General features: G+C 38.3%; 3 protein-coding genes across 5 annotated transcripts; 1 reads left to right on the top strand and 2 right to left on the bottom strand.

The window, feature by feature from the left end:
• The first annotated feature begins 4,494 nt into the window (after positions 1-4,494).
• Positions 4,495-9,450, top strand: LOC130955660 (ubiquinone biosynthesis protein COQ4 homolog, mitochondrial). 3 transcript variants are annotated; one of them, XM_057882579.1, is made up of 3 exons: positions 4,495-4,907; positions 7,565-7,781; positions 8,677-9,450. In XM_057882579.1, the coding sequence occupies exons 2-3, from the start codon at positions 7,599-7,601 to the stop codon at positions 9,166-9,168; spliced, it is 675 nt and encodes a 224-aa protein (XP_057738562.1). In that variant the 5' UTR covers positions 4,495-4,907; positions 7,565-7,598; the 3' UTR covers positions 9,169-9,450. The 3 variants fall into 3 exon arrangements, with proteins under 3 accessions (XP_057738562.1, XP_057738564.1, XP_057738563.1); XM_057882581.1 differs by lacking the exon at positions 4,495-4,907 and adding an exon at positions 5,683-6,059; XM_057882580.1 differs by lacking the exon at positions 4,495-4,907 and adding an exon at positions 5,683-6,064.
• An 11,371-nt stretch (positions 9,451-20,821) lies between these two features.
• LOC130956805 (uncharacterized) lies at positions 20,822-21,985 on the bottom strand. The gene has a single exon (XM_057883781.1). The coding sequence runs from the start codon at positions 21,983-21,985 to the stop codon at positions 20,822-20,824; it is 1,164 nt and encodes a 387-aa protein (XP_057739764.1).
• A 4,268-nt stretch (positions 21,986-26,253) lies between these two features.
• Positions 26,254-27,569, bottom strand: LOC130956803 (ETHYLENE INSENSITIVE 3-like 5 protein). Its single transcript, XM_057883780.1, has 2 exons — positions 27,377-27,569; positions 26,254-27,047 (listed from the first exon to the last, which is right to left on the bottom strand). Exons 1-2 carry the CDS (start codon positions 27,540-27,542, stop codon positions 26,254-26,256), a joined length of 960 nt encoding a protein of 319 aa, XP_057739763.1. The 5' UTR covers positions 27,543-27,569.
• Between the last annotated feature and the right edge of the window lie 307 nt (positions 27,570-27,876).

Here is a 27,876-nt window from a genome sequence, read left to right as displayed (position 1 = left end):
TCATAAAGTTTAGAGGTTTAAAATTATTTTGATTAGTTGAATCACATCAAACTAATTAGTTGAATCATTAAATTACAAAATACTTAGTACATTTGGTTTTAATTAACTAATTGAGTAAATCTAATTTTAATTACAAATTACAAAATTATATTTCATATTTTACACTTAATTAAAAATTTTACATATAATTAACTCGTCACAAATCAAAAATTCTAAATCCTAAATCCTAAAGTCTCAATTTTAAACTCTAATCTTCAATCCTACAAAACACACATAATCGAATCACTAGAAACTTTACATTCTAAACACTAAAATTACAAATCCTAAATGATAGAAAGTGGACACACAAAATATTAAAATTTTAAAGACGTATTGAAAATTGTGGAACACTTATAAATAATTTAGACAATTTATTATTTAAAAATATTATTTTTGTAATTCCTTCTAGTAATTATATAATATTTTGTAATAATTTAAAAATGTCAAAAAAATTCTTTATCTAATAAGTTAAATTGATTTTGAAACTCTCTTTAATTTCATTTAGATTATTTTTTTTTAAACAAAACCTAATTTTCTAAACAAAACCTAATTTATCTTTTGTGTTGCTGTTTTAATTAATAAAAAACCTACATTACACTGTAATAGAAAAACACCTTAAACAAGAAAAGAAAATTATTTTTACATCGATAGAAATTAAACTTACAGAATTTGTACCGCATCTTGCATATCAGATTATTAAATTATCTAACATAAATTTTAGGGTATAGAGTTTAGGATTTATGGTTTATAATTTAAAATTTAGAATTCATCTTTAGAGTTTAGGATTTAATATTTAGTGTTTGAAGTTTAAGATTCTCGATTTGTATTATTAAATATTGTATAATTACTAGAAAGAATTATAAGAATAATATTTTTAAATAATAAATTGTCTAAATCATTTACAAGTGTCACACAATTTTCAATTCGTCTCTCAAAATTTTAATATTTTGTGTGCCCACTTTCTGCTCTTTAAAATTTGGAGTTTTAGTGTTTAAGATATAAAGTTTTTAATGATGCAATTATGTGTGTTTTGTAAGATTGAGGGTTAAAGTTTAAGATTGAGACTTTAGGATTTAGAATTTTCGATTTATGACGAGTCAATTATATTTATAATTTTTAATCAAGTATAAAACAACATGATATATAATTTTATAATTTTGTAATTTATAATTAAAATAAATTTACTCAGTTAGTTAATTTAAGCTAAATGTACTAAGTATTTTGTAATTTGATGATTCAACTGATTAGTTTGATGTAATTCAATTAATCAAAATAATTTTAAACCTCTGAACTTTGTAAATATGAATTTAAATATATATATATATATAATTTAAACGAAAAATGAATTTATTTTAATAAAAATAATACTATTTTTTGGTAGTTTTCTTTTATTTTTTAAAATTAAGTGAATATAATAAATTAAATGAGAACAGTAATATAAAATTTTTGTATATAAAATGAAATTAATTTATTTATTTACATTATATATTTATTTAAGAAATTGGTTTTTGATAATTTTTTAATAAAATTAAGAGAAAATAATTAGAAATAGTTGAAAAAGTAGTGTGTATAGAAAGATACACAAAAAATTATTCATGCTCAGAATAATTTTAAATCCTTAATTTCAGAGTTTTTTTTTTCGATGTCAAATAATATAATTACTTTATCTTTGTTTAATAATACAAAAAAAAAATAATCAAACTTCAATGTCATAGCAAATATTTATTGGATCCTAAAAAAAAGTCCAAGAACATAATTATTATCATTAACAAAAAATTATTACATCTAATTAATTATCCTCTTCCATCACTTTCTAAGTATGCTGTAAAGTTGTCTAGGAACTTTTAAGACAACCTACATATACATAAACTTCTTCACTACACTGCCTATTTTTAGCCTTTGCTGATAATTTTTTTTATTCAGCACGGTAGCATTGACCTCCATATATATGCCCAAGATTTCACCAAATAATCCTAGAGCCAATTTTATTTATATAGATTCTACCTTTTAATTAATTTATGTGTTTTAAAAATAACTTGTATTTTTAGGTATGTCATATGACAATAAAATATAAAAAAATTATATTTTTTCTATTTTACTTGTAGATATATATTTACACAGTTATACAGCTATACACCATATAACAATAGACTACAGAAAAATCCATTTTTATTTTCCCATGGATATACACAACAAAAGGGATTTTTTATTTTTAAATTATTTAGATATTTTATTTTTTAAAATGTACGATGTATAAAATATTTATATTTTTACACTATTATTATATATCTTGAAATATAAAAGATAAAAGATAAATAGATATAGTTATGTATTTGAAATGTATAACACTTTAATAAAAATATATCTCGAATGCATAATACCTGATTTCTGTATTATTTATCTCTTGTTCATTATATCTAAGATGTATAATAACAATGAAAAAAATAAATATTTTGCACGTTGTACATTTTAATAAATAAAATATTTAAATAATTTAAAAATAAAAAAACTCATACACTGTTATAGTTATAAAATACGAACCATTTTTATTTATATTTTATTTTGATAAATCCTAAATGCATGCTAAGTTATTGCTAACTTATAAAACATTAAAACATTAGTCGAAAACTAAATTCTTAATAGAGAAAAGGATAAATAAGTCATTGACCTTTTGTCTCGTGGATATTTTCGTCCACGAAGATTGAAAAATACATTTAACTCTCTGATTTTTTAAAAAACTAGACATTTAAGTCCTTCCATTGAATAGGGTTCGACAGACTCAACAGAAAAGTCTGACGTGGCTTCCGTTAGACTAATCTAGCCCTTAAAGGCGTCTTACGTAGAAGGAGAGTTTTTAAAATGGGACAAATTAGTCCCCCTCCTTCAAAACGACATCGTTTTGAATAGTACCCTCCACTTTAAAGGCTCGTCCCTTCCTACTGCCACCATACACTACTGCACATTCCACAACCATCCCTCCACCTATGCTCCTGCTCTTTGTTGTTATAAATTTTCAGCCTTCTAAACTTGAAGAATAAAAAATGAATACCCTCAAATACCACCTGAAGAAGAAGAAAGGTGGGTGGTACGTTGAGATGGTGGCGGAGGCAAGTGGGCATATGTGACCATTAAAAGTGACAATTTCAAAATCAATATTTTCACCTGAGCTTCTAATTTCACCCGTAAAAAGAAGAAACAATTACATGATTTTGATAACTATGGCATGAATTCATAGAAACGAAGAAGAATTTGGGTAGTTTACGAGTGTAGAATCTCTAAAGCTTGAGGTTTAGATGGGAAGTTTTGAGGGACTCAAAGACTTTGATTATGAAAGTACTTTTTTCAACACCCTGCAATTGAATGATAAGTCAAATTAGCAATTAGATGATGATGACTCATAGAGAGATCGATGACGAGGAAGCATTTTTCAGGAGCAGCCATTGTTCCTCTGACTTTGTTGTTGTGCCAATGGCATCGGAAATAAAAAGTAAGAGTGAGAATTTTTCTTATGTAATGCTATTGGACTGAATTTGACCATCGCCTATGGCGATGTTAGTGCCAAATCCGCCATTCGAGGAGGGGAAGCAAGGTTCGACAAAAAGAAGAAAAAGAAGAAAAAGAAGAACAAGAACAAAAACCCTAACGAACATGAGGATAACCTTTCCATCGACGAGCAGGGCAACACACAAGCAGCAGGATAGCAGTGGTGAGTAGGGCAGCACACAAGCAGTAGCAGCAGGGAGGAGTAAGCGTAGGACCAGAAGATCTTTAAGGGATGGGGTACTCACCAAACGAGGTCGTTTTGAAAGAAGGGGACTAATTTGTCCCTATTTTGAAAATTCTACTTCCACATAAGACACCGTAACAGTCAGGTCAGTTCAAGGTGAGCCATGTCAGATTTTTCCATTAAGTTTAAGAGACCCTATTTAATGGAGGGATCTAAATGTCCGATTTTTTAAGAGGTCAGAGACCTAAATATATTTTCCAATCTTCAAAGATAAAAATATCTGCGCGACAAAAGGTAATTTAGTATAAAATTTTCACTTTAAATAGAATAAAAAAAAGACTTACACTTTAATAATATAATATAAAAAAACATAATTTCATACATTTTTAGTAATTAAATCTATAGCTTACTACTAATAAAAATATAATTTATCATATTTTTAAATTATTTTTATTTTACTTCTTAAATTTTATTTGTGTTGATTTTGAAAATTGAACGGATCGGTGGTTAAACTAATCGAACCGTGAACCGATAATATTAATCGTCTAGTTAATCATGTAAAACCGTTAATTAAAAACCGCTAATAAATTATTGAACCGGTCAAAAACCGATTGGTCGGATCGAACCAGCCAGTTTAGGTAAAACTACGTCGTTTTGAACTTTACCAAAATTTTTCTTTTCTGATTTACGCACGCGTGACCTTCCTTCCCCTTCCCTTCAGTCTTCATTCCAAACACCTACCTAACAGCGTCTCCCCAAATCAGAAAAGGAAGTTGAAACAGGACAGCCGCAAGGACTGCCGCCGTCCGTCTCGCTCAGGCGCTACCATCGTTGTCTGGTCGTCCATGCTTCTTCCTCGAGCTCGGCGCGCCAGTTCCTGGTCTTCATCTGCTCCGTCGCACTCCTACCGCCGTCCGTCGCGCACTCAGGCACCACCATCTTCGTCTGGTCATCGTGCTCGAAGTCCCTAACCCACCAATTGCAGCTTTGAGTCTGCTCTTCGTTTGCTCAGCCGTAGGTTCTTCCAACCCACCACCGTCTTCTGAGTCGTGCTCGTTGCCTGGCCTCCGTCTCCGTCGCGCTTCTACCCCTCTGCTCAGACTGCTCAAAAGCTCAACCAAAAAAAAACCAGACTTCGAAGGTCAGTTCACTGCTAACTTCTGCGTTTTTTATTTATGCCCTGTTCAATGATTATTTGGTTCCGCTGTGTTGCTGTTTTGTGTGTTCTTTATTTTTTATTGACATGCATCTGAGTGATATCACCACTGTAAGTTATCTTAAGTACTTTCCCTTTCTCTAGTCCATAGTATCTTGCAATTGCATCTGTTTGTAGAATGCGGGGTAGCTAACAACAACAAAGCTTCAAACCAGAATAATGTAATACTGTCTTGTAATGTGAACAATAATTCTGACTCTAAGATGGTCACAATCAAATTTTATGCACAAAAAACATAATGTGACACTGTAATGCATAATTTAAATTGCACATATTGTTTGTGCCATAAATCATAATTTTTTAATACATTTCAGGCCGATGTAGAAGAAATTGTGCTTAGATTGTGATTGATAGAAGAAGAAAATATGAACTTATAACTGATTGAATATGAATCTAAATTCAATGAATTTTCCCTTAAGTAGTTCTTATGTTTATCATTTAAATGCAATGAATTGTTGATTTATTATTTCATTTAGGTCATTGAATTGTTCTAAAAATTTTTGTTTCGTCCTTGAGCCATTGTGCTTGTTTTCATGGGATCAGAATTTTTTGGTCGTCTTATTTTTTGATTGCGTCTATAGGTCCTAATGGTTATATTTGGTGGCTGAAAAGTTTGTCTCCGCTTTGTATGATGCAGTATTGAAAGCTAATTCAGTTGAAAAAGTTGAGTCTGACCAAATAAACTAGTAACTAGAGTGGTTCGATAATCGGTCCAGTTTTAGAACCAAATATATATCACTAAACTATTAACAAAAATATTGAAATCTCAAATTAATAAATTAATGAGAAAACCCCCAAAATACCCCTATGACGACCACACTGGCACACCCCATTCTCCATTCACTACTCCAAACCCCCTGATCTTCTTCTCCCGCAGCCCCGGTGTGTGTCTGTGTCAAACACCCGAACAGCAACCGACTTCTTTGTCCAACATCACTCCCATCTGCTCACTGAGGCCGCTGCTTTGTGTTCTCTCTCCACCGTCGCTGTAGCTATGTCTCTCCAGCGAGGCTGCAACCTGTGACCTTGTCGCCGATCTGCTCTCCTCTGGTGTTACGTGCCTCTCTCTCGCTGCCGGTCAGGTCTCTTAACCGATCTCCTCTCATCTTCTTTTGTGTGCCTTTCTCGATATCTTGATTTCTGTTAAGAATATGGATTAGTTCAATTTTCAAATTTCTATTTTATTAGATTAGTTTTGGTTTTGCCTCTCTTATGAGGTGAAATTACAGTGTGTGCTTAAGCTTGATTAAATTCAGCCGGAGCAATAGAGCCTTAATTTGCTTGTGTATAATTAAACCTTGTTATTTTATGAAAGAATGAAACATTCTGGAGTCTTAATTTGCTTGTTTTGCTTGTCATTTGAATTGTCAATATTTAAAGAAAATTGTTAAGTCTTATTACATTTTTCTCCATATCTGGGCAATATAATCAACATAAATATAATACATAAGGGGAATATGGATGGATCAGTTTGGCCCTTGATTTGCTATTGTTATGTGATTTGGTGTTTTGATGAATTCAACTACTGATTTGTCATTTTTGCTTTTGAACTTTGATTTGCAATTGTTGCATCTGATTCAATAGCAAATTTCTTATTGATTTTCTAGCAATGATACAAAGGAAAAACTATTTGCATTTCTCACATACTCTTCCAACAAAGATCACACCATTTACTCTATTGAAAGTAAAATGCTTCTCCTTTTTCAGCTTGAAGGACTCTCTTATATAGGAAAAAAGGTTTACATATTTGGAAGAATGTTATATCCTTGTTATTGGTAATGTTAATGACTGAGAAAGAAGGTTATACTGTTTTTGCACCCTTCTTCCCTTCAAGTAGGAAACATGTAATGAAAGAATTTGAAATAATTAGTATATTAAGAAAGAGAGAATTATGACAGTTGTTCAGCTCTACTTCCTTTATATAGGCACACGACTGACTTGGTTTTACTATTGTTATGTGATCTGATGTTTCTGATTATTATTGCATCTGAATGTAATGGTATTTCTGCCCTTCTATATTCGCTGCGTCACATTCTCTACTCTGACTGTCAGCCACCTTCTTCAACTTTAATGCGGAAAAATATAACTCATTTTATAGTCAAATACAATTCACTTACAACTACTTGTTTGTGGTTCAATTCATTAACTCTCAAAGGACCTGTATAATGCTTTTAGGCAGAGATATTAAAGAAAAGTCTTTGTTCAAAGTTAAATTGCAATGACTGACACCACCTATTGCTACTGTGAATTCAAACCAAAAAATTATAACAATTACAGGCACATGAAAGCATGGATTAGGGTACATGGAATTAATGTGAATTGAATTTTCTGACAATGAATAATGTGAGAGTTGAAATTGTTCACAGCAGCCACTGTAGATTAATTACAGGCACATGAATTGTACCAGATAGACTTTTGAATTGTACAAATTCTTTATGATAGACATCGGTGTGCTCCGTTTTGAGGGGCTGCATAGCATTATATAGCTAATCACTCAAGTCAGATTCACTGTTTAATATTGTACAAACTGAAACAATGAGGTGGATTATGATTTATGAGGCTAAAATCTGTTTTGTTGTTAGGCTTTGCTGGTTGCAAAGTGTAGTTGCACTTGCAATGATAGGAGGTAGTCGTGTCAGGCTTAACACATGGCAGCAGACTGCTGTTGCAGTCGGTTCGGCTGTTGGTGCATTGTTAGACCCACGAAGGGCAGATCTGATTGCAGCTTTGGGGGAGACAACTGGGAAGCCTGCTTTTGAGAGAGTTCTTGAAAGGATGAGGCAGAGTACAGAGGGAAGAGTAAGTTTGTTTTTGTATTTGCTTATTGTATTGGTTAAAACTTATTTATGATGTTCATGTTTTAGCGGAACTAGTCTGTAACAATCCACAAAAGTATTTATGATATAAGTTAGATATAACGAAGTTACTAACACCCAAACAAGTCAAACCTCAGTGGAGCAGAAACTACCCAAGTCTTAATTACAAGGAAACCAAGAGAATAGTAGATATTGTGTTCTAGCTCAAAGGATGAAATAAAGAAAATCCGAAACCAATGGAACAGTACTGTAATTTCTAAATTGGTAGTAGGGGAAAAAAGTAGAAAAAAGTACTAGTATCACCACTCTCCACTGCTGAACCACACCTGCAAATGGTAGAGCAATACTCTCCATTCTAAGAAGGGAAAAAGGAGAATAATCCAAAATTGGACCTTAGAATCATACTAGACATGATTTCGTTCCTTTGTCATTCTCTTTTTATATCAGCTGATTACAAACTCTTTCAGACGAAACTTTGTCTGCCCAAATTCATAATTTCTGCACTCTCTTCCACGTGTCCAGCCTTGCTAACCAATTCCTCATTTCTTCCAGCTCCATTATCTCTTGAATTTACCTCAGTACTCTTTGGTCTCATAACATAGTCCTCGTCAAATTGAATGAAAGTGGATTGTCCGTTATTTAAATGCCATGAAGTTATGGTACCAAAGTGAGTCACTAGAAAGTTGAATGGAATGGTTAAAATTTTTTTTCGGAGTTGCCAAAAATCTTTGAAAATTTTACAGAAATAAATATATAAATAATATAAGATGTTTGGCAATTCATCCTTGGCCCCACTGCATTTGGAAGAACATATATATATATATATATATATATACAGCAAGGACTAATCCATGCTTTTTGATGATCTTGTTTGATAGGCAGTGCTGTTAGAGCGCCCTCGTGTTATATCTGCAAATGTAGGACATGCTTGGGACCTGCCACCAAACACATTTGGAGCTGCCTATGCTAGATTTATGGGATCCAGGAACTTTTCACCTGATGATAGACCTCCCGTGCGGTTTATGGAAACAGATGAACTGGCCTATGTAGCCATGCGGGCTCGAGAAGTGCATGACTTTTGGCATACTCTTTTTGACCTTCCTACTAACTTGATTGGGGAGTCAGCACTGAAGGTAATTGAGTTTGAGCAGATGTACCTTCCCATGTGCATGCTGTCTGTCATAGGGGGTACAGCAAGATTCAACCCAAAACAGAGAAATTTATTTTATCAACACTACTTGCCCTGGGCCATTCGTGCTGGCATGCAGTGCACTGATCTTATGTGTGTATATTATGAGCGCCATTTTGATGAAGATTTGGAAGAGCTCCGGAGAAAATTGGGCATTTTTCCTGCTCCTGCTGCTCCTTAACTTTCATACTCGGACCTGAATAACAACTGCATTCTGTTTTCTGGGTGATAGCAGTGAACTTGATTCAAGTAACGGAAAACGTTCTGAATGAAATTTAGTGATATAAGCTTTGCCTCTGATATTTAGTCACTGAGCTTTGTATAGGTTAGTTGTTGTCAATGAATTGGTAATGGTACCCTTGTATACCATAATCAATAAAACTGACCTAAAATCATATATATATTTTGGACCTACTCTGGTTTTTAATTTATCCTATTATGTAAATGGTTCATTGGTTCTTCACTCTATTTGATTGTAGCTGCTAGATTACCATATCATACCATTAACGGAAAACATTGCATTTGGGTATGAAATTTGTGGGAAGGTTTATACAATGATTCAAATCCTTGATCTGAGTGAATTGATTGCATATATCTGGTTTTGCGCTATCAGGGATGTACTTTTTGTTTTGACCTTAACAAAAGTCATATATATTATTTTTCTATACAGTAAATAGTTATTTTCTATGTATATATTTTATCTATAATTTTCAAATTAGAATTCTTATCTCTTATCAGATTTATGTCTTTTAAAAAATAACTTGTGTTTTCACTCTTAAATATGTGATATCACAATAAATATAAAAAGATTCAAACTTTTCTTTCTATTTTACGTGTAGATATATACTACACGGCTACACACCATATAACAACGGAATACAAAAGGATTCATTTTCTTTTTCTCATGAATATATAATTGTCTGAAAAATATACACTTGTCAAATAGAGTAACCTTCCAATCAATTTCTTATAACTTGTGATGTCTTCTAACTTCTAAGGAGTGTTATCTTTCTTTGATAACTTTGTATTTTGGAGTGCTAATTGATTTGCTGTTCAAAAATCTAAAATCCTTAGCAATGTCCTATTTCTTCTGGCACAAATCAATTCCTTGGTTTGATTGTGTCATTTCCATTCCTCAAAAGTATTTAAAGTCATCCAAGTCCTTTACATATACTAGGATTGTTGTAAATCCTTAAGCCTTAGTGCGCAATAACTCTTTTTGTATCTATCAGTGTTTCCATGAGCATTGAATTTCACGCCGAGTATCTATGTACAAATATTGTTCTGTTTTAATGTGCTGACCTCATTGTAGATTGTTGTATCGGAAAGAGGGTATATCAGCTTCTTTATAACTCTTATGCTCTGGATTTGATGTGATTGCCAAGGTTACCATGTTTACGGTTCTAGTTGTCCTATGATTAGTTACTGATAAGTAGAAATTGGACTGATTTGCATGAGACAGTAACTAAATCAGAGATTTATATCATGCAATAATAGTGTTTGAGATGAAATGGTGATCTATTTTATTTTGGATTGTTTTTAGTTGTGTTGTATATGATGATGGAAATGCATTTATAAGATAATATAAAACATGCTTTCATTAGTGAGGTCTTGATATTAGAGAACATAATATTAGATGTATTGTATGATAACATATCTATAATTCTTTTTCTACTACTATAATTTGAAATTTTTACAAAGTGTAATACTTCTGTAACAAAAATAAATTAATTAAGATACAACATACTGAATTTTTCCTTTCTAACAAAAGAAATGAGCATCTGAGCCTTGTAAGTTTTTTTGGAGTTGGTATAAATTAGTAATGCCTAATAAATTTAAAAATTCTCAAAAGTCTATTGTAAAATCTGGTGCTTATCAATCAGCAACCCATTATAATCTTCATGCCATTATAAATTTATAATCATCAAATCAAATGGGGAAAATGGCTTTCGTTTTTTCCATGATAATCAAACTTACTTGAAGGAGAAGGGAAAGAAGCTAAGCCAAAGGATAGTGATGTACAATTGTACATCATGTAATTCTTGTGATATGGTAGAATCCATAGCATCTACATTCACACATGTTCAATTTTTTTTCTCTTCATCTTTTTTTTTATTATCATCATTGTAGTTTTCATTTTCTTCTTCTCTTATATGTGTTCAAAAAATTAGAGCATAAAAATTTTGATGTACAACACATAAATTTTGATGCATAATATATATCATAAATTTTCTTAAAAGACTACATGTAGGGATAGAAATGAACTAGGCCAAGCTGAACTTTGACTTTGACAAAACTGACTAATGTTGTAAATAGACGGCCTAAGCCTAGACTTATTATCTCTTATAGGCTTTTTTTAGGCTTAAGCTCGGCTTATTTAAAGCTTGACAAACTCACAAACCTATTTGAAAAACCTGTTTCGTGAATTAGAACTCAAAAAATAATAAACTTACAAAATCTAAATTCACATTAAATAGATTCTAAAACTTATAATTCATAATTTGTAAAAAAAAAAAAATTTATATATCAATCTTTAGTCACATATCATAATCATACTTACAATTCATAATTTTTTTTTGAAAAAAAATTACGATCTTAATTAGTATTGATGATTGATTCTTTTTAATTTGTTTTGTGTTTAATATAAGTGAATAGTTAAAAATCTAAACTAAAAATAATTTATTTTTACAAAAAAATATTTTGACGAGCCAATCCAACGAGTTTCGTAGGCATTTTTTAAAACCTATGATCTGACCTTTTAAGTTTTAACTAATAGGTTTTACAAAAACTCCAAGCTTAGTCTGTTTACTAAAACAAACCGGGTCGAGCTGAGCATAATACGAGCCGAGTCCCATCGAGTAGCCCGGCCCACTTTCACCCCTGACTATATGCCTAGAACATTAGAACCCAAAATGAAAAAAGACACACTTTATATATCGGTGCACAACACACAAATTTTGGTGTACAACACAAATTTTGGTTTAAAAAAAATATTAGAAGATCACGTGTCTAAAACATTAACATCCAATCAATAAAATACGTAAAATATAAAAATTTTAATGTATGTTCGGTGCAGCGGTTACCGGACAACTCGGGTGAACACTTGAGGGGGTGAGAACGCTTTGATCGTGGTCGTGCTAGGTTTGGATCCACCGGGTAGCCGAGCTCTTGTTGAGGAAAAAAAGGGGGTGCCACCTGCAAAAGACACTCCGACGCTCTAGTCAGCTAGTGTGCAGGTGGGGAATAGGCTAGGTAGAAAGTGTGACGTACCTCGAGGGAGTGTAGGACCCTTCCCTTATATACCATGTCAGGTGTGGGCCCCAGGAGGGCAGAACCCACCTTCTTCGAAGATTCCTTGTACAGTTGTGGCGGCCAGCTGTCCTGGGAGGATGCGCGGGTCGGACAGGTTCGGGTCACCTGATCGAAGAGGTCGGGTGGTACTCGGGTCGGGTAGGCCCAAGTTCTTTCTTGGGCCAGGCCGTAACAGTGCCCCCGACGCGTGAGCAACAACCGCGCGGGCTGTTGGTGACGCGACATTCCTGACCTCTTGCGTTGTCGCCAATTCGGACGTCCGTGGAGAGGACGTGCCCTTTTCGCGCGTGCCTGTTTGTTACTGCGGTGATCAGTTACTGCCTCGTTTTTCGCGCCGAGCATTAAATGCTCATAATAGGTTTAAAACCCTTTATGCAAAGACTGATATGCCCCTCGACTTTCGCGCTTCTTCTGGTGGTGGTTTTTAAAACTGTTCAGTAGTGCTTTTGAGATTCATTTAGTGATCATCTCTTCCAATTCCGATTCTGCCAACCTCCATCCTCTTCTCCCTTATCAATTTCAGGGCATTTGTTGCTGCCTTCTTTCCAGATTTTTGTTATATACACAGGTAACTTCCTTTATCTTTTTGTCATTCTTTTGCTTCTGCCATTATTTCTTTTGTGCATGCCGTATGTTTATCTTGATGAAGGTTGGTCTTAGGTCCTAAGGGGGGGTTGCCACTCTTAGTGTGACTTTGTTTGGACCTTTTACACGTTTTTAATTGTGTTTAGCCTTAGTTGGGGAGTAGTGTGGGGGTAGCTTCTGTATTCGCTCCGAGCACCCGACCTCTTAGACTGACTGGATGGTCCCCGCATGTAGGTATGGCTCGCACCGCCTCCCGGGTTTCCCCTTCTCCCGCGGCGTACGACCCCTACGCCTGGGTTGTTTCTGACGTGAGGGACTCTCCCAACCAAATGGGCGAGGAGGAGCTCACCGAGTTCCGTCAAAACGAGTACTTATGCGGAGGGACCGACGAGGAGGCCAATTACGACGTCTTCGTCCCGGCTCCTCATGAGCGCTTGTACGAGCTTAATTTCCACGCTCCCCGAGTTGCCGATTGGATTTGGTTCTACAAATCCATGTTTACCCAAGTGGGGGTCCGTATTCCGTTTTCCGCCTTCCAAATGGCGCTTCTAGGTCGGGTTTCCGTGGCGCCGTCGCAGTTGCATCCGAACAGCTGGGTTTCAATCCGCTGTTTCGAGATGGTTTGTGAATATCTCGAGCTGCCGGTGTCTGTAGATGTTTTTCTTTTCTTTTTCAATCTTACAAACCCTTCGAAGGAAGGGAAACATAAGAAGGGATTCATGTCCTTCTGGTCTGCCCAAGGTCGGAGGATTTTTGGTCTGTTTGAGGATTCCTATCACGGATTTAAGGATAAATATTTCAAGGTCCGCCCTGTCAAAGGTCGTCATCCCTTTTGGTTGTCGCTGGAGGGGGCACGCCTTATCCCGACTTATTGGAGCTTCGGGGCAGGGTCCAATGCCTTTGTTAAAGTATCCTATAAGGGCATGTCTGCGGTGGACAGGAGGATTGCCGATGTGTTGCTGGCGATCTTTGGGAGGAATCACGTGAATCCTCACCTCCTCATGGGTGACCGGGAGGCCGGTCGGAACTATATTTGTGAGAAGTTTTTGCTTGCTTTGTCTTTTAGCTTCTTGCTTTTCATAATAACTCATTGCAACTAACGGACTTCTTTTTTCTTTTTACAGTGGGAATGTCTGCCGAGATAACGGGTCTCCCTAACTTGTTCCAAACCTTCCTGTGCGCAAGTGACGACGAGGGAGGTAATGAGAAATCTGCTGCTCCCCCGGAGGACAAGGCCAATTCCGAGCATAGGGCTACGGTCAAAAAGACCGGCACCTCGGCTCAGGATGCCTCGGTCCAAGGTGACAAGGTGGTTCACGTTTCCCCCTTCCGCGAGGTGGTCGGCACTGGGGGTTCGACGTCCAACCCTGCTGCCGATGACGAGGTGGAGGAGGTTCCTAGCTTCAAAAGGAAGAGGAAGATGTCTAGCAGTCCTGAGGGGGTTCTTACTGTAATGGAGAAGAACTTCGACTCCGGGAACTTTATTGATTCTCAGCTGATTCCCGGTACTGAAGAGCATTTTCATGAGTCATCCCTTGCCGGGCAAGCGAGGTGGATGTATCGTATTCTCTTATGCGGCGCAGTGATAGCTCGGAAAGCCGAGTTCGAGCTGTCCGGGATGGAATCTCTTCGCAGGAGGTTGGAATCTGCTGGAAAGGCTAATAATGAGCTTAAACGCGAAGTTGAGACTCTCCGGGAACAGCTGACCCAATCTAATGAGAAGCTTGACGTCGCCGAGAAGAAAGCTACTGCTGCCGAGAAGAAGGTCACTACTGCTGAGAAGAAGTTGGAAGAGTCGGACGCCACGGTTTCACGTCTTGTTGAGCGCGAAATGACTTTAGAGAGTCAGGTCGGCGCAGCACAAAAACGGGTGGCCGAAATGGAGAAGGAGAAGCAAGCTGTGGAAGCTGAACTGGCAGCGTTAAAAACAAAGTATAAAGACGTCGTCAAGCAGGGGAAGGGTGCGATCCTGGCGACCGAGGAGGCCCTTAAAGCTCAGGTCAAAATTGTTGCTCCTGATTTCGACACGTCGGCAATTGGAGTCTTCAAGGTGATCAAGGACGGGAAGATTGTTGACGTTCCCAAAAAGTGATTCCTCTCGTTTTGTATGAAACTTTTGGTTGGCCGTTTGTTTTGGCCTTTGTGAACAGTTTGTTTTATTGGGTTTTTGCCCGCTTTGTTAATTAATACTTTAATTCGTCTGGTAGTGTTGCTGTTCATGTTCACCGTTATTGGTTTGTATTTGCCGTTTGTGGGGCTAAGTCGTGGCTTTGTAGTGTAGCCGTTTGCTATTGTGGTGATTTATGGGCCGCGCATTGTTGTCGATTTGTGAGGAATTCGCTCGCGTAGTGGGTTGTCCAGAAAAAGTGAACGAAACAAAAGAAACAAAATTTGCACAAGTATATCTTATTCGGTAATTGCGTAAAAGTACAATTCCGTGATGAAAAGTACAATTCCGTGAATGAAATACTTAGCTTGATTGGTCGGCATGTCGCCTCATGTACTAGGAGTAGAATCTTCTCAGGTTGTTTGCGTTCCACGTTCTTGGGACTTCTTTACCATCGAGCCTTTCTAACTTGAAAGCGCATTTACCCATCACTTTTTTGATTCTATAGGGGCCTTCCCAGTTTGCCGCCAGCTTGCCTACTCCAGGGATCGGTAAGCCGATGTCGTTACGCCTTAGGACGAGATCGTTCGGTTCAAACTCCCTTTTGAGCACTTTGGTGTTGTAGCGCAGGGCCATTCTTTGCTTCAGCGCTGTTTCCGCCAAATGGGCCATTTCTCTGGCTTCATCTATTAGGTCCTTCTCCACGGCTTCCTCCACTCCTTTCAAAAGTAGTCGCGGGCTCGGTTCTCCGATTTCCACGGGTATTACCGCATCTAACCCGTATGTTAGTCGGAAAGGGGTCTCCTTAGTGGAGGATTGTTTGGTTGTTCGGTAAGACCAGAGGACCGAGGCTAGCTCGTCGGCCCAAGCACCTTTTTTATTATCCAGTCGCTTCTTGAGCCCTAACAGGATAATCTTGTTCGCGGACTCCACCTGTCCGTTTGTTTGGGGGTGCTCTACCGAGGAGAATTTCTGTCTTATACCCAGGCCGGTGAAGAACTCCGTGAACTTCTTGTCGGTAAACTGTGTGCCGTTGTCCGAGATAACGACCTCTGGAATCCCGAATCGCGTTATCACCTGCCTCCACATGAATTTCCTGCAATTGGATGAGGATATGCTGGCCAGCGGCTCGGCCTCTATCCATTTGGTGTAGTAATCAATGGCGACTATGAGGTACTTGACTTGGCCAGGACCAACCGGGAAGGGCCCCAAGAGATCGACTCCCCATTGCAAGAATGGTCGGGAGGATGTTAGCAGGCTTAACTCGGAGGCCGGTGTCCTATGGAAATTGGCGTTCTCTTGACACTTGGCGCATTTTCTGACGAATTCTTTAGAGTCTGCCATCATCGACGGCCAATAGTATCCAGCTCGGATCAACTTTTTTGCTAGGGCTTTGCCCCCAATGTGATGTCCGCAGCAACCTTCGTGGACTTCCCTGAGGACGTAGCTCGTCTGGTCGAGGTGTAGGCATTTCAGTAGGGTTGGTTGAGTCCTTTCTTGAATAGCTGTCCCTGGATGATCCGTACTTGGCCGCTTCCCTTCTTAGTTTCGCGGCATCCTTTTCGTCATCGGGGAGTTTGCCGTTTTCTAAGAAGTTGGTGATGGGGTCTATCCATGAGGGGCCTAGCCTTGATAGGTGTAGAGTGATCGCCGGCTCCTTCATCATACCTTGGATAAGAGACCGGTTACCCTCTCCCGGTTTGGTGCTGGCCAGTTTTGATAGGAGATCTGCCCGTGTATTTCTTTCTCTGGGCACGTGGTGGATCGTGACCTCTTCGAACTTTTGGCTCAAATCCTTGACCTTTTCCAAATACTTTTGCAATAATGCGTCTCTGGCTTGATAGCTCCCGTTTACTTGGGAGGTGACGACCTGTGAATCCCTGCATATTTCCAACCTTGTTGCTCCGACTTCCGCTGCTAGGGTCAAGCCCCCTATGAGGGCTTCGTATTCTGCTTGGTTGTTCGAAACGGGGAATTCGAACCTGATCGACTGTTCTTATATGACTCTAACCGGGCTTTCCAGGATGATCCCGGCACCCCCAGAGGTCTGGTGGGAGGCTCCGTCTACGTGGAGCTTCCACCGTGTGCTCACTTCTTCGGTTGGATCTCCCGTTACTTCTACTAGAAAATCTGCCATTGCTTGCGCCTTGATTGCTTGCCGGGGCTCGTACCGTATGTCATATTGGGAAAGCTCGATGGACCAAGTCATCATCCTTCCCGCCAGGTCGGGTTTTTGGAGCACTTGTCGGATCCCTTGGTCTGTTCTTACGACTATCCGGTGACTCTGGAAGTATTGTTTTAACCTCTGTGAAGAGGTCAAGAGTGCTAGAGCTAGTTTTTCCAGTTTGCTGTACCTTAATTCTGCCCCTTGTAAGGCCCTGCTCATGAAATAGACCGGTTGTTGAGCCCTCCCTTCTTCTCTTACTAGAACCCCGGCCAGGGCTTCTCCTGTTATGGCGAGGTATAGGTACAGCGGCTCCCTGGCCCTTGGTTTCCCAAGAACCGGGGGCGCCGCCAGGATTTCCTTGAAATGCCTAAAAGCTTCCTCGCACGCGGGCGTCCATTCAAACGCTATCCCTTTCTTCATGAGGTTAAAGAAAGGTAAGGCCTTTTGGTGCACGAAATTGTGATCAATACTTTTCAAAACATAAACAATCCCTAGTAATGGCTCCAAAGACTTGGTGCTCAATACCATGGCATAAACACAACTTCGCACAACTAACCAGCAAGTGCACTGGGTCGTCCAAGTAATAAACCTTACGCGAGTAAGGGTCGATCCCACGGAGATTGGTGGTATGAAGCAAGCTATGGTCACCTTGTAAATCTCAGTCAGGCAGACTCAAATGGGTATAGTAGTAAACGAATAAAGCAATAAGATAAAGATAGAGATACTTATGCATATCATTGGTGAGAGCTTCAGATAAGCGTATGAAGATGCCTTCCCTTCCGTCTCTCTGCTTTCCTACTGTCTTCATCCAATCCTTCTTACTCCTTTCCATGGCAAGCTCGTGTAGGGTTTCACCGTTGTCAGTGGCTACCTCCCATCCTCTCATTGGAAATACGTCCCTGATGCTCTGTCACAGCATAGGCTAACCATCTGTCGGTTCTCAATCAGGCTGGAATAGAATCCAGTGATTCTTTTGCGTCTGTCACTAACGCCCCGCCCTCAGGAGTTTGAAGCACGTCACAGTCATTTAATCATTGAATCCTACTCAGAATACCACAGACAAGGTTAGACCTTCCGGATTCTCTTGAATGCCGCCATCAGTTCTTGCCTATACCACGAAGACTCTGATCTCACGGAATGGCTGGCTCGTTTGTCAGGCGAGCACTCGGTTGTCAGGCGATCAACCATGCATCATGCAATCAGAAATCCAAGAGATATTCACTAAGCCTCGAATGCTTGTAGAACAAGAGTGGTTGTCAGTCACCTTGTTCATAGGTGAGAATGATGATGAGTGTCACGGATCATCACATTCATCAAGTTGAAGAACAAGTGATATCTTGGACAAAGAACAAGCGGAATTGAATAGAAGAACAATAGTAATTGCATTAATACTCGAGGTACAGCAGAGCTCCACACCTTAATCTATGGTGTGTAGAAACTCCACCGTTGAAAATACATAACAGGTCTAGGCATGGCGAATGGCCAGCCTCCCAAATGATCTAAGATAGCATAAAATTAGAAGATAGCTACCTCGATTGTCAAATACAATAGTAAAAGGTCCTACTTATAGAAAACTAGTAGCCTAAGGTGTACAAAGATGAGTAAATGACATAAAAATCCACTTCCGGGCCCACTTGGTGTGTGCTTGGGCTGAGCAATGAAGCATTTTCGTGTAGAGACTTGTCTTGGAGTTAAACGCCAGCTTTTATGCCAGTTTGGGCGTTTAACTCCCATTTAGGTGCCAGTTCCGGCGTTTAACGCTGGAATTTCTTGAGGTGACTTTGAACGCCAGTTTGGGCCATCAAATCTTGGGCAAAGTATGGATTATCATATATTGCTGGAAAGCCCAGGATGTCTACTTTCCAACGCCGTTGAGAGCGCGCCAATTGGGCTTCTGTAGCTCCAGAAAATCCACTTCGAGTGCAGGGAGGTCAGAATCCAACAGCATCTGCAGTCCTTTTCAGTCTCTGGATCAGATTTTTGCTCAGAACCCTCAATTTCAGCCAGAAAATACCTGAAATCACAGAAAAACATACAAACTCATAGTAAAGTCTAGAAAAGTGAATTTTAATTAAAAACTAATAAAAATATACTAAAAACTAACTAGATCATACTAAAAACATACTAAAAACAATGCCAAAAAGCATACAAATTATCCGCTCATCACCTTTGCTGCCGATGCTCCGAGAAACCGGGATAGCGAGGTCAGTCGTCCCGCCAATCTCTGGACGTCCTTGATACAACCCGGGCTCTTCATCTGGAGGATCGCTTGGCATTTCTCCAGGTTAGCTTCTACCCCTCTTTGGGTTATCATGAATCCTAGGAACTTTCCAGCTTCCACAGCGAAGGCACATTTGAGGGGATTGAGTCTCATGCCATGTTGTCGGAGAGAGGCGAATGCCTTTGCCAAGTCATTCAGAAGGTCGTCAGGTCTTGTTGTCTTTGCGAGGATGTCGTCCACATAGACCTCTACAGTCTTGCCTATGAGGTCGTGGAATATCTTGTTCATCAGCCTCTGGTACGTTGCTCCTGCGTTTTTCAACCCGAACGGCATCACCTTATAACAGAAGGTTCCTTCCGGCGTTATAAACGCCGTCTTGTCCTCGTCGGGACGGTGCATCGGTATCTGGTTGTAGCCGGAGTAGGCGTCTATGAAGCTCAGATAGCGGTAGCCCGCCGCAGCGTCGACGAGCGCATCTATGTTGGGGAGGGGAAACAATCTTTTGGGCATGCCTTGTTGAGGTCGGAGTAATCTACGCACATTCTCCATTTGCCGCTATGCTTCTTTACTAGAACCACATTCGAGAGCCACGTCGAGTAGTCTAGTTCTCGTATGAAACCTGCTTCTAGGAGGCTGGCCGTCTGCTTGGCCACCTCCTCTGCCCTCTCCCGCGACATCTTTCGTCTACGCTGGGCTACCGGGTGCGCATCCGACTTCACGGCCAGGTGATGTGACATGATTTCGGGGTCTATGCCCGGCATGTCGGCCGGTGTCCAGGCAAATAGATCCCCATTGGCCCTGATCATCTCTACCAGGGGCTCCTTCAATTCATGTGGGAGGTTCCTGTTGACGAACGTGAACTTTTCTTCCGTGTCGCCGACCCTGAACCTTTCCAGGTCCCCTTCTGGTTCCGGCCTGGGCTTGTCGTCTACCCTGGCGTCTAGGTCTGCTAGGAACACCCCCGACGCTTCCTTGGATTTCTTCCTTAAGGACAGGCTGGCATTGTCGCAAGCGACCGCCGTTTCCAGATCTCCCCTTATGGACCCTACGGACCCATCGTCGGTAACAAACTTCATGACTAGAAGCTTCGTGTTGATTATCGCTTCAATATCATTGATCATCTTTCTTCCTAAGATGATGTTGTAGGCTGTGGAATCTCGGAGAACCACGAATTCAGCCATTGCCGATCTCCGGCCCTGTGCCTGTCCCACAGAGATCGGCAGGGATATTACTCCGTCTGGCTTGATGAAGTGGTCGCCTAATCCGATGACCCCGTGTTGGTGCGACGATAGGTCGGCGTCCCTTAATCCTAGAGCGTCAAACACATTGCGAAACATGATGTTCGAGTCTGCCCCCGTGTCGACAAGGATCCGTTTGACGAGGCCGGTTCCCACCCTGGCCGTGATGACCATAGGTGGGTTCTCGGGTGCCTCGTCGAACCATTAGTCTTCGGGGCCAAAGGAGACGCATGGGGGCCTCTTGGAACTTCGCATTGGGACGGAGGAGACTGCTAGGATTTTGGCGTCTTTCTTGTGAGCTGACCTAGACCTCGGCGCGGAGTTTTTGGCGGTTACTACATTTATCACCGTGAGACCGTGGTCTTTATCTTCTGGCTCTTGTTGCCGCTTTGCCGCTCGGGTCTTGGCCTCTTCGCTGTCTTGGTCGCGTTGCCGTCTCCTCGGCTCCCGTATGAGGTGGGAGAACTCAGAGAGTTTGCCATCTCTTATTGCTTGCTCTAATGCTTCCCTCAGGTCAAAACAGTCTTGTGTTTGATATCCGTAGCCCTTGTGGTAGTCACAGTAGAGGCTCTTGTTCCCCCCCGTTCGGTCCTTGAGTGGTCGGGGCTTCGACAAGATCCCTCTCTCGGCTATTTGCTGGTAAACTTCCACAATGGAAAGAGTGAGTGGAGTGTAGTTGGTGAACTTCCTGATCCGGGGAAACGATTTGTGTGCCTTGGTCGGTCCTCCCTCCTTGACTTGGTCTTTGTGTCTCTCCCCGTTACCCTGTTGCCTAGGTTGGTTGTAGCCGGTGTGCCGTTTATTGGCGGCCACGACCTGGCTGACTTCTTCGTCATTTATGTATTCCTTAGCCACCGTTTGTATCTCGTGCATCGTCCAAACCGGTTTCGTGGTAAGGTGTTTTCGAAAGTCTTCGTTCAGGAGGCCGTTCGTCAGGCAAAGGCTGGCCACCGAGTCGGTTAGGCCGTCGATTTCTAAGCATTCATCGTTAAAGCGATCCAGGTACTTCCTGGTCGGCTCCCCGGGTCTCTGTGTTATTCCGAGCAGATTGATCGGGTGTTTTGCCTTTGCTATTCGCGTTGTGAACTGAGCCAAGAAGGCACGGCTGATGTCCGAAAATCTGTAGATGGATCCCTGCGGGAGGCCGTTAAACCATCGGATCGCGGGTCCGGCTAAGGTGACCAGGAAGGCCCGGCACCTCACCTCGTCCCCTACTCCCTCCAGATTCATTCTAGCCTCGAAAGCCATGAGTGTTCCAGTGGGTCTTGAGTTCCATCGTACCTCATGCGCCTCACATGCCTTCCCCGCCTTCGCGATCTCGTCCCGTGTGGAACGTTTCCTTACCTCGGGAGTAGATGATTGTGTCATTTCGTCTTCTCGGGATGGGAGAGTCTTCTCGGGTGCTTTCCGCTTCCGTTCTGGAAGCGGAGGCGTGCCGGGGGTGACTTCGGTGGGAATCCCTCTCCCGGCTCTCTGGGGACGGGGAGTAAGTAGGATCGATGGTCCGTCGATCGTACTCCTGATCAGCTAGTTGTCGTTCCAGATTCTGGACTCTGTGACGTAGCTCCTACATTATTCGGGTGCTATCACCGCCGGTTCCTCCGAAAGGTCGCGTCTCTCTCCATGCGACGACCTGCGCCTCTGCGCCGACTGCTCGGCCTTGATCTCCAAGACCCGGCACAACTTCCATAGCCACGTCCCCACAGACGGCGCCAATGTTCGGTGGAGCGGTTACCGGACAACTCGGGTGAACACTTGAGGGGGTGAGAACGCTTTGATCGTGGTCGTGCTAGGTTTGGATCCACCGGGTAGCCGAGCTCTTGTTGAGGAAAAAAAGGGGGGTGCCACCTGCAAAAGACACTCCGACGCTCTAGTCAGCTAGTGTGCAGGTGGGGAATAGGCTAGGTAGAAAGTGTGACGTACCTCGAGGGAGGGTAGGGCCCTTCCCTTATATACCATGTCAGGTGTGGGCCCCAGGAGGGCAGAACCCACCTTCTTCGAAGCTTCCTTGTACAGCTGTGGCGGCCAGCTGTCCTGGGAGGATGCGCGGGTCGGACAGGTTCGGGTCACCTGATCGAAGAGGTCGGATGGTACTCGGATCAGGTAAGTCCAAATTCTTTCTTGGACCAGGCCGTAACAATATACAATATAAAAATCTTAGTGCGTAACAGAAATTTTGGTGTGCAGCATACAAGATTATTGACTCAACTATTAAAATACATTCACATAAAAAATTTACATACTATGTGTAAATTTTTGTACTTTATACAAATATTTTTGTACTGTATTAATAAGTTTGTATTATGTATAAAAATTATTGTACTATATATATCAATAAATTGATGTATTCTTCAACAACAAATTTATGTGTGTAAAAGTGCAAAAAAGGACAACCGATGACATATGCGCATGTTGCTTTTTTCAATAAATTTATGCCAATTTAAATAAATTTAGTTAAAAAACGTTTATACATATAATATTATTATAAATTAAATCATGATATTGCCTAAAATCAACTTCGAATTCCTAAGCGCGAATTAAAATAGTTTTTAATCTTTATAAATGATCAAATAAAATCACTCAAATTAAATATCGTAATTTTTTCTTTTTTTTTTCTCTAATCCAAATTTTTGTTAGTGCAGTGTTGATTTAAACGGTTAAAAGTCAACATAACATTCTAATTGTAAAGTAACGAGGACGTTACATGAATATGATCAAAATGATTTTACAAATTAAGTAATTAAACTCAATTTAATCCTACCCCTAATATAAAATTCTGACTCTCAAATTTTCATCACCGTGTCCATCTTCATCTTCTCTTCTTCTCCTAGAGTGGGCTCATTTGGCTTTCTGAATAGTGATAGGCAGGTGAGAGAAAAACTAAAAAAAGTTAGTAGAAAAAGGTAGGAACTCAGGTGCAGTTGACTTCACGTGAAATTGATACTTGAGAGCCATTAGATAATTTGACTGATTTAACTAAATTTTCATCTAACAGTTCTCAAATATCAACTTCACGTGAAATCGATTTTACTTGACCCTATATATGGGTCCATATATAGGGAGTATGAACACAAATGAATATCATCAATATTAATAAATAGTAATTAAGCTAGCTCTTTTCTTATGCCTAATAATTACTAATTAGTTGCTATTGCTACAAATTCATTTTTGGAAAGTTAGTTTATATTTGGCCGGAGAAAGGCATGAATGAACCATAGCTGCATGAACTGCTTGCTCGCAGATTCGTTAAATTTAATTTTAATTTTGTTTTTTTATTAATTTTTTCTCAAGGTTAGAATTTTTTAATTATACATCATTATTAAAATAAATATTAAATTTTATTAAATATTTATAAATTTAAAAAGGTCAAATATCTTTTATTAATTACAACTTTTTTCTATGATTATGTAATTATTTTAATAAATACTTGAAGCACGTAATAGATATAAATTAATTAATAAATTATTGAAATCTAACAATAATTAATTTAATACAAAAAACAAAATTAAAAAATTCTTATTATAAAAATAATGAAATATAATTCTATATAATTACTTAGTTATAATTGGGTCACCGATTCAATTAATAACTCAACCATTGAATTAGTAACTCAATAATTTAATATTTTAATTAGATCAATTATTAGTTAATAACTATGATAGAGTATCTAAAGAAATGCTTTGGAGTTGGAGGTTAATTTTTTTTTTTTTCAAATGCTCTCCTATTCTTACTGTATAATTTTCTTTTACCTCTTGTATCCGCATTGTTACTAAAGTATTTAATATAAAAAAGTAAACACATCCACATTGTTACTTTATATTTTATATGAAAAAGTAAACATTTATGCTAAAATAAAGAAACATGTATAATATATGAAAATAAACAGAACTTAAGTGATATTAAGAAAAACAAAAAGTAAACATTTAATAGATATAGAGAAATAAAAATACAAAGATGTTAAAAATAACATAACTAAAATATTTTTGAAGTTGCTATTTTAATTATTTTTCTTTTAATGAGTAAAAATTTATAAAACTAAGCACTTAAATTAATTTCTAAAGAACTTTAAATTAGACAATTTAATTTTCAATAAATTTTTATTATCATAAAAATCTTCAAGAATTATTTTGATTAGAAAAATTATTATTATTTTTAATAAAAATTTTAATATGCATATTAAATAAATCATTTTTTAACAGAAAACTAAATTCGTCTAAAAAATTTAAAATAATAAAAAATGGTTAATTACTAAAATATTTAATTTATAATATTTGAAAAATAATTTAAATATTTACTCAAATTATATAAAATACTCGATTCAAATAAGAATATTCATGAAGATGTGACTGAGGCTATATACCAAACACACAACAAACAAAATCATACGTTCCAATTCTATGGCACAAACTAATGTAATTTGTATGACTAACTAACATCCACCCTTATCATCTAACTTTTATGACTATATCCTAGATATTCACAAGACCAAAGCCAGATAGTTGTCTCATCTATTTGATCGATCATCATTTTACCATTATACACAGAAAATCTAATACCATGTATAATGTGTTGTTTCAAATATCACCTTTTGTGGTGCCAATCACAGAACTACTCTTAGAGTTTTGACTCTTGCCAAAGGTTTACAATGTAACTAATCCACCCCAACCACTTAGTTGAATCCCTTAGCCTTTATCAATCAACCTTGTTTTATGTCTTTCAATTTCACAATGAAATTTAGCGTGAATATTTATTTACAACCATTATATTTTTTTGCCAAGTCTTTTTCAGTGTATTGAACCTAATGAGGTGTTCTGTTTCCATATGCATGTATTTATATTACATCGTTAACAAAATTTTAAACTCTAAATACTAAATTCTAATTCTTAATCACAACAAAATAAGATATTGCTAAATGTGTACAAAAGTTTTACTCCTAATATTTTTCTTAAAAAATTGTTTACTTTAATCATTTGCTAACTTCAAAGTATTTCAAAAGAAATATAATTAACGAGAAGAATAACTTGAATGATCAACACATGCATACAAATCATATTCATAATAAAATATCATTTTATTCAAGAAAATCAATATTACATATAACAGAAACATTTTTTGGATGCTATAACTATAGATTACTCACATCAGGTAATTAATCAATCTAATCAGAATCATATGTGAGCAAATTGTGTATGATAATGTGATAGTAGAGAAGACTAATAATTAATTAATAATACATAAAAACTACAATATTTGTAAACATATAAAATTAATTATCGAATGTTGTTGCTCTTAAATAAAGTAGTAGTATAGTCCCAAAGTGATGAAGTAGTTGCTTCTTCGTCAAGAAGATGGCCGCCTTGTGGGAAAATACGATCATGCTGCTTTATTAATGGTGGATTATTATTTTGATGAGTGGAATCCATCGCGCTATTTGGTGCTATTTGGTTTAACCATCTCTAATGCCGCAAGCAACTCACAATCTTTAATGTCATTCAGCCACAACCCTAATTTGTCCTCCCCAAAAGCTTCACCCACAATCTCTTCCATTACATTCATAATATCAATATCACCAAAATCAGTGTCACAAAAATTATTATTATTGTTATTGTTGTTATTGGCCTTAGCTACCTCCATATTCATCCAATCTGGCATGTATATATTGGTTTGTCCACAAAGCTATTACCATTATTGTTGTTGTTACCATTATTATTACTATCAAAATCACACTTTCTTTTTTCACTGCCTCCGTTGCTGCTACTGCCGACACCACCAAACAAAACATGATCAAGAGAATTATTAATAGAGCTTATTGGGGATGACTCAAAGACTTCGATTTCTCCTTCCCCGTCTTCCTTATTATTTTCCTCGTCGTTGAACAAAGAAGGGAAAATCTTAAGACACTTGTTGGTAAGTCTCAACAAAGCTTCTTTTTGGCTGACAACTTTGGACCAAGTAGCGTTATCTTTCGCGGTCATCTTATCTTGCAAGGTCTTTGATTGAGTCACGAGCCTTTTCAATTTCTCTAAGTCAGGGGACATGTGCTTTATAACTGAAGCCAATACCGAAACCTTCCATGTCTTCTTCAAATCATGGGGTTTCTTATACGGTGGTGGCCCGTGTTCTTGAGCCAAAAAGCCCTGATCGCCCCACCATGCCTCTAACCCATTAGGCCACCACGGCGGGGCCACGCCTTTCTCCAAAGGATACCTCTTCTGTGGCGGCATACAGTGTTGCATCAATGCTGAAAGGAGAGATCCTAGTGTTGCGTCTTGAAGATCTTGGAGAAGGTGTATGCTTGACGACGCATCTAACTCTTCCTTTCCAAGCAACGGTAAATACTTTGCAATTGCTTTAGGGGCAGTTTGTTCAAATCTAATATCTTCTTTCCACCATTTTCGCAAACTATCCGAGCTACCAGTAATTGGCTTCCTATGAATTATAATTAAAGGAAAAGTACGATGAAAGCTGAAGTGTGACAGGAATAAAATATTTTTAGTAAGAACATAGAAAAATATTAAAATTGTTTTTGTATTATTTATTAGATAAAAACTCAAATATAATTTATTTCATGATTAAAATTTTTTAGATAATTTAATATATTTAATTAAATTATTATATTTTACATAAAAATAATTTTACTTACGTTATTATTCCTCCTTTTAAATTAAACTTTTTAACTATGCAGAGTTGATTTTTAATTAAAAAAATAAAATGAAAAAAAACCCTTATTTTAAAAGAAAGAAGCGTGTAATTATATACCATCTTCACAGACGATGCCATAGACGAATCCACGAGCTTTGCAAACCTCCATGATTTTCACCATATATTTGAGGACGGAGTCTTGTGCCCTAGACATCTTTTTCCTGTACGCTTTTTGCTTGGCTTTTTTGTTGTTAGATTCGTCCATGTTAAGTTTATCCTTCATCTTATAGAGAAGGATACGGTCTTTTCATATGCGCGCTTCTTCAGATCCTCATAATCTATAATTTCATCTTTTGCTGCTGTCGCGGTATCATCAATTTTTTCGTCTTCTGTATCAGATAATTAAACATAGGGCGGATCCATTTCTTCTTGGATCAGCACCATGATGATTATTTTATAAAAGAAGTTAAGTGAAGTGTGAAAAATATGTGTACAGAAGAATAAATAAGAGTAATTGATATTATGTTGTTACAACTTGTGAAGGTTATATGTGTATATATAAATATTCACAAAAGTTGTGGAATGGCGGTGTTAGAAGAATCTAACATCAGCAAAAT

The sequence above is a fragment of the Arachis stenosperma genome, chromosome 10, assembly GCF_014773155.1.
Source record: "Arachis stenosperma cultivar V10309 chromosome 10, arast.V10309.gnm1.PFL2, whole genome shotgun sequence".
Lineage (NCBI taxonomy): Eukaryota > Viridiplantae > Streptophyta > Magnoliopsida > Fabales > Fabaceae > Arachis > Arachis stenosperma.
The sequence above is the reverse complement of the archived record's forward strand: the minus strand, read 5'-3'. Positions and strand labels throughout refer to the sequence as shown.